The sequence below is a fragment of the Nipponia nippon genome, unplaced genomic scaffold (assembly GCF_047370975.1).
Source record: "Nipponia nippon isolate SJK-2023a ecotype South Korea unplaced genomic scaffold, ASM4737097v1 scaffold_8, whole genome shotgun sequence".
NCBI classification, from domain to species: Eukaryota; Metazoa; Chordata; class Aves; order Pelecaniformes; family Threskiornithidae; genus Nipponia; species Nipponia nippon.
Window position 1 is genome coordinate 41,887,499 of NW_028262402.1, and position 12,537 is coordinate 41,900,035.

Consider the following 12,537-nt stretch of genomic DNA (forward strand, 5'->3'; position numbering starts at 1 on the left):
TGAAATAATCATTTTATCACAGTACTGATTAATGCATTATGAAAATATGGTCACTGTATGCATGTTAGTATTTCCTTCTGAATGAAAACTTGTGTTTTTATTTTTAAAGGATTAAGTAAGAAAAACCCAAACATGTTTAATTAAGTATACTAGGGTAAGAGTGTGATAGGTTTAAAGCTAATGGAGGAAGCTATTTCAATAGAGATACAATCTTTCAGCTTCAGGTCTTACAGCAGAAAATTGCTTCATAGTATTCTTGGCTCTTGTAATGGATACACTGTCAGAAAGATGGATTGTGGTTATTGCCTCTGTTTGTCCAGCAGGAGGAGTACAATTACTGCTAGAAGTGAAGGAAATGATAATTAAATTGTCTATGTGAGACAGAAGAAAAATATATAATTCGAATAAAACAGCATATGAGTTCCTCTGCTAGCTTTGGTGATTTTCAGAGGCTAAGTCTGGAATGTTCTTAGTTTTGCATCTTCATTAAAAAACATCAAGGTCAGGAAGTCTGTATCTTTTAGGAAGTATTCAGTCTTGTGGGTAGTCAGATGAGAAGAATAAATACTAGTCTTCTCATGACTATATAGTTGCTGTCTACATGGCTGTGCTGGCACAGATTCTAGACACAGCTGGTCAAGTGGAAGGAACAATAAATGTTTTGACAGTGTATTTTACCTGATTCATAGAACACTTTTAATCTTTTCAGCACAAGAAGTTTTGCTGATTGATACATTCTGTTTGCTAGAAGTTTTGCTAGAATTATTGTCATAGCAAAAAACACTGACATAAAAACCTAAAGCCCTTTGGTCTGGTTTAGTTTTACTTTGTTCCCAGTTCTGCAGTTATCCATTGTATATTATGAAAATATTGTTACTTAACTGGTTTTTAAAGTGTTCTGAGCTCTGTTGGTAGAGGGGGGAGGAAACATCATGGAGGAAGCGTTGTGGCAATATCAGCCCGCTCTGTCTGGGACTCTGCTTTCCCAATTCCAAATAAAAGGTGTTGGGAAGTATTCATTAGACTTCGCAAGAAGATTATTGACAGTAATATTTATTTCAGTATTATGTATTAACTAATATTAATTAAAATCTGGAAATACGTATCATCCAAAGTCCATTTATATTGTAAAGAGAATCTAAAGGAAGCCTTTTCTTTTAGGGTCTTGAAATGACCTACAGGATGTGAGAGTTTTTAAAAAACTTGAAAATACATCAAAATTTTCCTTCTCAGTATTCTGCAAAACCAACCTCACCCTGCTCGCCTCCTGTATAATTATAAGAGCAGTCTCTGAATATTGAATAAAGTTTAGAAAGTAAATACATAGTCTTTAGAGAAAAGATAGGAATGACTGAGAGGATAACATTTTGTTAGAACTTACTGTATTGATAGTATAATTTTTATGCAAAGATTATATGGCCTTTTCTTAAAATCTGTTCTAGTCTGAAATTATTTCAGCATTATCACTTCGGATTGAATTCTGTGTAGAAAATAATTTCTGGAATCAGAGTGCTATTCCCTTTTTCACTTTAAACCAAATCAGTCGTCATGAATCAGACTGGAAAATTACTCATTTAGTAGACCTGAAATCAAAAAGTGCTTTACATAAACATCAGGTTTTATTAATAATAAGTATCTCTACAAAAGGGCTTGTTAGAATGCAGCTCGTGTTCTGTGAATTAATTTTCTTTTTTTTTCCTTAACATGAGCAAATTTTTTTCCCTTGTACCTCCCCTTCCTCTTGCTTCCTGAAAAACCTGCAGTCTGTATTTTTTGTTTTGCTTTTTTGAATCTGACAGCCTGGCCTTGTTCTGTGTTCTACACTGTTTTTATGGTAGCCAAGTTGATAGACTGACTTCATCACCAGACTGGGACAGGCATCCTGGGCATTTGCAACTGAGAACAGACAAGCAGGTTAGCATGTGTTACATGAGGTATCCCTTCCCCAAGAGAAAGATGAAGTATCTTAATATATTTTGTTAATATCATAATTCAGTAAAGAATCAAGATTACATAAATGAATCTTACATTGTAAATGAAAATTTATGAAGGCTGTTTTTCACTTTGTCTCTTCTGGAACAGATATAATAGTCCTGTGTTGGTCCTGCTGAAAGCTCTGTCCTCTGTACAGAGTGTGCTGTTTTTAAAGGAATACTGTAAACCCTTGAAAATAATAACCCAGTACTGCAAATGGCAGGGACCCGTTAAATGTGTTCCCGCCTTTTTGTTGTTGTTGTTAGGAGGGTAAAAAAGAAGTTGAATTTGGAAGCAGCGGTCATATCATTGACTATGATCTTGAGCTGGACCCGTTATTGTTTTTGAGCTCTCTCCTGTATGATAGCATAAAGCTATAATAGCTGTTCTCCTAGTCAATGGTAGCATTCATCCGTAACAGTTGATGCTCACAAATGAAGACATGGCATGTGTTCTGCTGTGGGGTTGAGGAAGTCTTGTGTGAATCTGTTAACTGGCTTTCTGTGGAATGTTTTGGTATTGTCTGTTAAGATAAAGATGCCAGATCTCATGGTTTGTAACCCATTCCTCAACATAATCCTACAGACCTGCACCTTGTTTCTTATTTTGTGACGAGTTTCTGTTGTACAGATTTCTATCCATTTTTATAAGTAGCCAAGAATCCTTGCAGTTTGACTGGATGGACAGAAGTAGTGGCTAAAGGGAACTTAAAAACCTTTAGAACAGGCAACAGCCTGGGGGCAGTGCACATCTGAGCCGTGTAGGAAACACTAAGTAGAAAGACAAGAGCAGTAACCCATGTGAACGGAAGTTTTGACAGAGCAGTTAGGCTGTGACGTTGACAAAAAGGAGAGGAGAAAGGGGCTACCTGAAGGGCAGCTCTCTGTTAAAATTGTGCTTTTAACATCTGTGCCTAGGCCACATATGTCAGCCTGGCCCAGCGTGGAAAAAAGCTGCTGTGGGACAAAACCCTATTTTGCCATGAGAAAGAGTTCATGCATTGGTGAAGTTAGCTTATGTGTGCTTAGGCTTTGTGCCTCAGCCTGTGTAGCTCTTTCTCTTAGCGCAGACAGTGTGATTTTGGAGGTTGGGGGGCAGGCTGTGTCAGTACTCACGCTGCACTGAGACTGGTGAGTCCTAAATGGTATTTGAACAAGAGGATCTGTTCAAAATACATTGAAAGAGGAATTGATTAATTATTGACTAGTCTTGGGGGTTGATTTATTATAGCTTTGATTATTTTTCTTAGCTGGGAAAAATGTTTTTGTCAGTTCTGAGAAGGAGTAATAAAACAAACTGGATTGAGCTTTTATGTAAAGCAACACCATCCTAAAGGTATAATTATTATTATTACTATTACCGTGATTTAAATGGATTTTTAAAAACGTTCTTTTTTTCTATTTTCCTGGAGTCACACGTTTCTATTTCAATGCAGAATTGTGAAAATAGCTGTGTTATTAAGGTCAGATTACCAAAAGACTCTATTCCTGCATATACTTTGGTTTTCTATAGAAAAATGCTCTCCTGACTGCAGAGATTTCTAGGTGAGGGCCCAGTATTGGTTTCCAGGTCATAATTGCCTCCGAGACTTTGATTCCCCTAGGGCTGTGTAATGGCTGGAAAAAAGGTTGGTGATGTCACCTCTTATCACTACTAATTCAGCAACCCCCAGTCTTTTGCAGTAGATACTTTCATCTTTTAGGGAGGAAGGAAGGAAGGAAATGCAGAGTGGTATTCCTTGGTCTTCATTATGAAAGGTTTTTCCTTTTCTGTACCTCTGGTTTTAACATGGGTTAAAAGGGCCAAATGCAAAATGGAACATGCCTTCTTTAGGCCAGGATCTTCTGTTGTCATGTGTGGGGTGATGTCTCTTTTTCCTGCTGAAGATGATGCTCAAAAGAAGGAACTCTTCTAATTACAGGGTTAGGAGGGATGCTAAGAGCTGTGTTATAAACTTTCGTCTAATGGGAGAGTGTGATGCTAGATCCAGAATGTGACTTCAGTGTTGGCACTCTTCTCATTTCACTGTTTTCTGTCAAGTTGAGTTTGCATACATTAAAACATTTCTGATATAACAAAACAACATACCTATGAAGATATGAAGAGAAAGTATTTTACAGCTAGTAGAACTTGTGTTTTACCTTGCTTTTCTTTAAAGCTTTGGTGGGCTGGTGGAAAGGGGAATAAAGACTAGTATGAATGCTTTTATTTTGAGTTGATTTAACTTTGAATTAACTCGTTAACTGAATAAGAAGAGTTTAAAAAAAATCAAAATGAAGCATATATTTTCTAAAGCAGCAAGAAAGGCCAATACTAACAAGAGCTGGCTTACCAGTTCAGAAAAGACTGGTGGGGTTTGCTTTTTGTTTTAGCTTGCTAACTACTGAGTCCTACTTGTTCATTAAATATTGACTTTCTTCACAGCTTTAGTAGCCAGTATAAACTTTTTTCCTGGGTTTATATTTTGAACCTTCATGGAAATAATTTAAATCTAAATTCAGACTTCTTTACTATATAATTTGCTTTAACTGTTTTCTGTTTAATTAAAACCCAGCATTCCTGAATGTAAGAATTCCTCTTCCTTAAGTCCTACTGGTTGAACGTAAAGAAGGAAAGTTCAAAAGCAGTTTTGTTTTGGTTTTTTTTTTCATTCAGTTCACTTTTGTGTTCTGGTTGTAATTTAAAGTTTACTTGAAAGGTTTTAATAGTTTCCTGCTGCGATCTGGCTTTTCTAAGTGGAAAAACAGATGCGTACATTCAAAAGACAGCCTTGAGAACATAATCGTAACTTATACATAAGAGAATGGGTGTGTTAACTCATTATCAAAGGGTAAGATGGGGTGTGAACTTGCAGTACATCTACAGTAACTGCCATGTATGAATGTTTTCCTGTGATAAAAATAAGGTGGTTTATCCTTTGAAAAAGATCTATAAATCTCTCTTAGACTTTTCATATTTTCTGCTGGGTGAGAGCAGGCTTTTCAGAGCACCTGATACAGTAAATTCATATTCTCCTGTACCCTGAAGCAAGTTGGTTGTGCACCCATATCCAAAGTTATAATAATCCACTTACGGCCAAAATGCAAAAGATGAAGATAAGTTTATGTTGGATAACAGACAGCATTACAGTGAGACCAGTCCAATACAGATACTTGGATTTTGTAGGTACCATTTTCAAGAGTCAAGCAAGGAATGTTGTTATTTTTATTACAGAAGAGGTGATGTTAAAACAAAATTTGCTGTGGCTTGGAGCCGAGATATAGGAGTCTTACAAGTCAGAATGTTTAACAGAACAGTTTTCTTATGTTTTGGAACTTGTGTGTAGCAGTCTGGCACAGTTTGAGATGGAAGATTCAGGAGTAACCCATTTGAGCTCAGTCTATTCCCAAACCTTAAATACCTGCATGAGGTTTTTTAACAGTCTGGGAAAAAAAACCCAACTGTTTCCATGTATAAATAAAAGATCATTGGTTTATAATTTTAGCACATAAATGTATCAATGATTTGCAGTGTAGCTCAAAAATCCAGTATTTGCCTTTAGCTGTAAGTCTCTGGGAACAGCTCTTATCCAGTATTTCCACAAGGTTCAAAGACTTAAATTAATTTGTAAGTGCTAAAGTCTCTCTCTTCTTTCTTGTCTTGTTCTAGGATGTTTTTGTATTTAGGCATGAACTTGCTCTCCTAAGAATATCTGCGTTCATGGGTCTAATAATATTAGGTGGAATAAGTGGACTCTTTTACACTCAGCTAATGGGTATTTTCACTGTAAGTATCTAATTTTAGAAGTATATATTAGTTTTATTTTCAATAAAATTAATAAAATTAGAAAAGCAGATTGAATTTAAGGGAAGAATAGAGAAACACTTGCACTATGTGGCATCTATTTGGTATGTGCTCTTGTCTCCAAGGAAGTCTTAAGAAGCCTTCTAACAAACAAGTGTCTAATAATTCACCTATCAAGGCAATTTCCTGATTTGTATTAGTAAAATAAAACCATACATTGTCCTGGAATTGTACAGTGTACAAGGTACGTATTTGTGGGTTTTGATTTTTGTGCCCTGGTCTCATTATACTTTATGACAGTGAGGCCCACTGATAAATCACACATTCTGAAAACACAGACTTTTTGTTAAGTATTTTAATAAATATGCTTACATTCATATCTCTTCAGTTACTAAACTGTGGAATGGACTCATGTACAATTTACAGTCCAAATGCATGTTCTGTATTTGAAGGTACAGAAAAAAAATCCTCTGCATGGAAAAATTTTCCAGTTAAATGAATTTGGTAATGGAATAAATATCTACAATAAATAAGCTTTTGTTGCTGTAACATCCTGTTCTGTACATTAGAGGTTAATCACTGCCACTGAATTCTGTAAAGTTATCTTGAGAATCCATAGAAGTGTTCGAAGTACTGCAGTGTTGAACAGAGAGAGTATATTAGTTGGATCTGTACATGTCTGAAAGGGTGTATGATCTGGCCTGCAAAAATTTTTTTAAAGACAATAACATACAAGATGACAGCATCTTTGTGACTACAACTGGTTGAGATCTGCCTGAGATTTCATTTTGGGATTATGAGGGTTTACACAGTATTAACCTTTGTAGGTGCATAATGGAAAACCTCCTAACTGTATTATGTAATTCCTTTGTATGGAATAAAGGACAAGAATTATTGTACAGTTTTTTCTTCTGTTAGATAAACAACAATATTGCTTAATGTTTTTATTGTATTACCTTTACATAAGTTTACTGCCTTCTGCTCTTTGTGCGACTGTAGCTACACTGTGTATTATTTTTGCCATCCTCCAGCTGCTTTACCAGACTGCTTTCTGCACTTTCTGTCAGCCCCCAGGTCTCCAGATTTACCTTTGTGCCCCTTTACTGTGTGCCTGATTTCTGTTCCAGGGTCTTGCTGACAGGTTCTCACCTCCCTGTTTAAATGCTGGCACACAACCTTTTTGTCTGTGTCCTCTAGAGTTGGGATTTTTTTCTAATCCAATACTGTGCCTTGCTGGGTATCTAGCTGAAGTGGTGCAGACATCTGAGTTCTGCTCACCTTCACTCCCAATAGTAGGAGAGACAGAAACTCAGGGAGCCTTAGAGTTCAGATACTGAAATATGGATGTCTTTTTAGTCTCTGTTAAATGGATACATGAGAAAGAACAAAAAGCCATGTGATCAGTACTACACTAAAACGCAGAAATGATACAGAAGAAAACAAGGAACAAAATCTAAGTCTGCCGTTCTGTTCTACGTGATGCCAGAAGCTGGACTAAATTTTGGCAGTGGCTATCAGCATCCATTCAGATACTATTAGTATATATGAAATAAAAACGTTCAGACTGAACCTGATTCTGTCAGATACACCTGAAACTTGAGACAATTTCTGTTCTGACACAGGATACCAACTGTGCTGCCTCTGCAACAGGCATGAATTCCCAGTATGTGCTTTCACTGTTCTGAGCCTTAACACTGTCAGGCTGCTATCACCACTGCAAACTCTTATAAAGTGCTGTAAAGCCCCTTTATTCTATGTCAGTTGTACAATACACTGTGAAGTACGTCCCATTGCACTTACTGAGCTGGCCGCTACCCTGGAACAGATGTGGGCTAATACCATTTTCAAGTCCAACTTCCTTTTATGTGCTCAAATCATAATTCTGGGGATCACTGAGCTGTAGCAAGCCTGGATACTCTCTTTTGTCCTCTTTGCCAAACTTTGTGAAGCAAACACACCACAGTAATTGCAGATATCGATGGACTATGAAAAGCAGATTCTGGAAAGTACAGATCTTCTGCATTAGGGCCTCTCACCGCACCCTACCTGTAGCAGGGGGTCTGTTCTGCTTGCCTCATATGGGCAAGGTTTTAGGTTTGGGACTGTTGGGTTGGGATTACTGGGGAAGTAGAAATCCATTACTGGGATCTCCAAACTAATTCATTCACACCACGTGGCTGCTGTTGCATTGACTCATTGAAGAATGTAGGTCATCTAGTCCATCTCCCGCTCAAAGCATTTCCATGCCAGCAACACAATCATCTCCCTTTTCATTCCTTTCTTCATGAGTATAGAATTGGCAAGAATAAACAATACAGTCATTTTGGGGAAATCTGCTTGGGAACAACTAGTCAGACTTCAAACGAACAAAGCCAAATCTGTTTGGAGAGGTTGTGCTTAGTCTGCAAGTTGTGTCAGAAAATCTTTCTGTACAAATGGTTTTTGATTGTCAGCATTGTAGTGTGGGGATTTGCTTCCTCCATAAGCACTTACGAACAACTTTGGCTAAGCCATGGAAAAGGTAGAGGAGAGGGCAGCAGGTGAGTGAGTAGTTTCTCTGCAGGCTCCCCAAAGACACGCCTATGATGCATAGAATAGGGAAACAAAGAAACTGGGTATACCCACTCACAGTGCTGAGCGCACAGCGTGGAAGATATTCAAGTCCTGTAGAAGCAGTGAACGGTGATCACTAAGAGACAGCGATGTTCTTGCCATGTACTGTGCTGGAGCTACTGTTCAGCATTTAACCTTCCTGTATAAACTAAACAAATTGTACCTGAAATGAGCTCTATTTAAAATAATGAATTAATGATGAAATTAAACTTTACCTAGTATAAGGTGCAGATCAAAATTTATTTAACAGCAGAACATAATTGTTGAAGTGTAATAATGCAGATTTCAGGTTAAATTTAAAGAAACCCAAACACTTGAAGGCATAGATATGCACAGTTAAAGCATTCATGTTATATTAATTGCTCCATAGCTGTTCTTGAAAGCATTAATTTCAGTGATTGCTGAAGCTGTCCAGAGATGTGTGCAAGAGAGGTGGACAAGAGCATGAGCCTTTTGAAAAAGGCGAAGCAGAGCAGCTCTTACTTGTGCTTCCACAGGAAAACAGATAACAAACATTTTCCTAGTTCATGCTCCATGCCTGTGTTTGCAATTGAACATCAAGCCAAGATTAGTTCCACAGCTCCTAGATAAAAGTTATTTTCAAATAATAGAGACGATCAGCATTGCAGCTCTGTGATATAAACTTTGACTGATACATACTGTTGCTAAATGAGTCCAGCAAGTTCTGGTTTGTTACGGTTTAACATTATTTGCCTATATTGCAAATGCTGCCAAAATTGTATTTTTGGAAAGAAAAATAAACTCAAGATTTATCAAACCTTGACCCTTTTGTAGCAAAACTTCCTGATTCTCCATAAGGTGCTTGATTGTCATGATACAATTTTCCAGAAACCAAGCCAATAGTTTCTGTTTTGTCTGAGTAATATAAAGCTAAGGCTAACTTCTTTTCAGGAGTATTGGATGTGCATATTAAAAAAATCACCAGTTCTCAGTCTTTCAGTATCTTCTACATACACAGGGGTAATGAAACCACAGAGTTGTTCATCCTCCTTTAGCATCCTCAGTAATAAGGGACTAGGACCTGAAATGGCAACTTTGTGCTTTGTTGTTTATGGTTGATTTCCACAGTCTGATGGCTCTGCTCACATGTAAATGATTGGAATGTAGCATGGATTATGAAGCATGATAAGTACCGTGCATCAGAGCACTCATGCTGATTCTTCATATTTACAGAGGTTTATCCTTTTGCCACTGCAGCAAGATAAAGTTGGATGTATGGAATTAATTTTCATTAAGTGACCTTTGTGTACAGCATTTTTATAAGCAGAGTTGCTCTTTACTAGAATTGAGCTAAGTGATAGCTTGACAATCCATAAGAACGAGCAGAAGTTTTTAATAGGATTTTAAGGGGAAATACTGGCATTTTCTCCTCTTTGATAAGTTTTTTCAGAAGTCAAAAAATGTCCAAATGAACATGTAATGGAAAGGATATATCTGATATACTCCAGCATATTTTTCTGGAATAGGGCAGTTGCTAAAACAGGAAAGCAAAGCAGCACATTATGACATGCAGGTGAAATATCCTGCTGTGTGTGCTGGCACTTTGCAGAATTCAGTGGTGGTGTGCAGTTGACTGATCCGTGCCTATCATTGCATAACTCCCATTGGGTATAACAGTAGATCCATTATATAAAAGTTCTTTAAGAAAAAAATGCATGTAATCTGCTGTTATCAAGTTTCATGGCTGTTCAACAGATAGTAAGATGCTTGGAAAAAATGCGCTCTGGTAAAAATGAAAGCTTTGTAACTTGTGTACTCAAATTTGGCTCTTACACAGGGAATGTTCTTAAGGCAGTGCTGCTTGAGAAGGTGATCAATAGACAAAGTTACCTAACATGCAGTAATTTCTCTGAGTAGGTTTACCACCTCTCTTATTGTGATATCAGTATTAGGGTATCATTAGCACAAGGCTATTCTTATCTCATCTGGAGGTCCAGGAAGCCAAAGAGCAAGGGAGGTGACTTCCTACAATAAGAGGAGAACAGCTGGTTGGCAAAAACTGTCCTTAGAGGAACTTTTGACATGAATTGTTCTGATGAAGAGGGGAGCAGCTGAGGTGGCCTCTGTATATGGGATTAGTGCTTTCTCCCTAGAAACTAGCATATGTGAAACACACTTCTAGCAGAAGGGGCACATGGCTCTTTTCATCCTCCTTCTCCAGTTGCTTTCCCCAAACTCTGTTTGCCTTTACTCTCATCATCATTCTGAATTTTAACTCTTCTTCCAGCGTGTACCTGAGATCACTCCTGGAGAACTTTTATTTAGATGCTTTGGAAACAGAGGTATCTAAGTTCTCTCTAATAAATTTTCTCTAATTCAGAAGTCTCTGGAATAGGGAGATATTTAAGATCTTAATTTAGGAATGCTAAGATCCTAAGAAGATACTCCTTTTAAAATCTCAGCATAGTAATTAGTCTTCTTACTTATAATTTTCATGTTTCTAGAGAACTGGCTGGAAGAAATCAATTTCACCCATAAAGAAAGCACTGTCTGATGTAATTTCCAAAATGATTGTGCATTTATAGTGAAGGCCTGCTTAGCTTCCATGCTTGGCGCTTACTTTTCCAGTCCTCTATTCCCTGTCATTGCTTGTAGTGCAAACTTGAATTTTATATTCCTTAACTGGAAATGAGCTTGTATTCTTACAGGCAGCATGTCGGTTTTTAATGACTTTGCTTGAGAAGTAAAAGCAAGCTTAGCATAAAACAGTAAGTAAAAAAAACCCAACAAAAAAAGATTTTTGTCAGCTGCGTCCTAGAAAAACTAAATGTTCTCCTACTGAGAATAACATATTATTTTTGGTTTTGTTTTTGGTTTTTTTTTTTTAAATTATTAGTACTCCTTGCTTTAGACTACTTCTAGCTGCTTCTACTGCAGCAAGCAATTTTTCCTCTTTTGCCTCAACCACTACAGGATTAGAAGATAGCTCTAGTATATACACTTTCAAACTCCATGAAGGTAGAGAGGTGGGTTTTTATTTGGTGGTTTGTCATAAATAGTAAAAATACTATTTATAGATAAATTATCATTTTGCTTGAGATAAATAGTTCCATTTCAGAAACTTTTTAAATTTTCCACCAAAAACATCCAAAGCATACACTTTCTTGTGCAACTACTGCCTATACCTATTAATGATAGCGTATTGCAATGGCAAATGCAAAGTTTATCTAGAAAAGACTATTTTGCACTTAACATAGAAGAAAATCTTGAGGAGCATGTATCTGTGTTACTCAATTTTATTTCCAATTACTTTTTTTCTGTAGTTATCCTCATATCAAATAATAAAATTTAATTGGAAGCTAAATCAAATGGTATCCAGAAGCTTGCCTGCTTTCTCAGGACATATTTTCTTGATGTGTTTTTTAAGAAGTCCTCTGTCATTTGCTATTTTTATATGTAACAGACGCTTGTTTTCCTAAAAAAGGGCATAAATAGCCTATTTATTCATTTATTTATAGGAAAAGGCATAAATTCACCTAGGGAAAAAAAAAAGGCTCTTTTATCAACTACAGATTGCTTCTGATTTATGATTGTAGGAGGTAGGTAGCTGCAATTCAGGCTCTTTTTAAAAGGTGGAACTGTCAGGATGCTTGTGTGTACATTAGTACAAGACTAGCCCTGGCATTTGCATTTCTCTCACTCATGTTCCATTTTTGCTTTAAGAAAGTACTTCTGTATGTCTTTCACTTCAACAATTAAATGATGTTAAAAAACAATTTTTCTATTTATACAGTAAGATTCTGATATCAGTTATGTTTGATCGAACAAGTAATAAATAATATGGCATGCTTTTTTAAACAATGGCTTGTCTGATTATTTTGATATTTGTTCATATCTAGCGAGGTTTTAAATTGCACCAGACACTACTAAGAAGTATTCAGTTTGCTGACCTTTTTTAAGGCTGGTACCTTTTGCATATGTGAGGTTTTCTTCCTCTCTAGATCTGTGTTGTTCTTTGTTTTGTTGGCTGCCACCTGTCTGAAGCAATCAGCCACTTCTTTCTCTTCCTCTGTACAAAAGGAAAATCCTGTCTTCCCATGGATGGTGGAAGGTAACAGGATAATCAGTTCAGCAGTGATCCTCTGATGTCATTGTGGGAGCCCTGTAAAAGCGGATTATCTGTGACCCAGATAAAATAATTAGAAA

At 36.8% G+C, this 12,537-nt stretch overlaps 1 protein-coding gene across 5 annotated transcripts in view; it reads left to right on the forward strand.

The window, feature by feature from the left end:
• ZDHHC21 (zDHHC palmitoyltransferase 21) overlaps window positions 1-12,537 on the forward strand; it is a 51,922-nt gene that overhangs the window by 23,115 nt on the left and 16,270 nt on the right. For 4 of the 5 annotated variants that reach the window (XM_087742486.1, XM_087742485.1, XM_087742488.1 and 1 more), the window contains one exon: window positions 5,623-5,739. The exons of the other annotated variant lie outside the window; for it this stretch is intronic. In XM_087742486.1, the coding sequence (XP_087598612.1) occupies window positions 5,623-5,739 (117 nt within the window). The remainder of the gene's footprint in view (window positions 1-5,622; window positions 5,740-12,537) is intronic. 5 annotated transcript variants of the gene reach the window in all.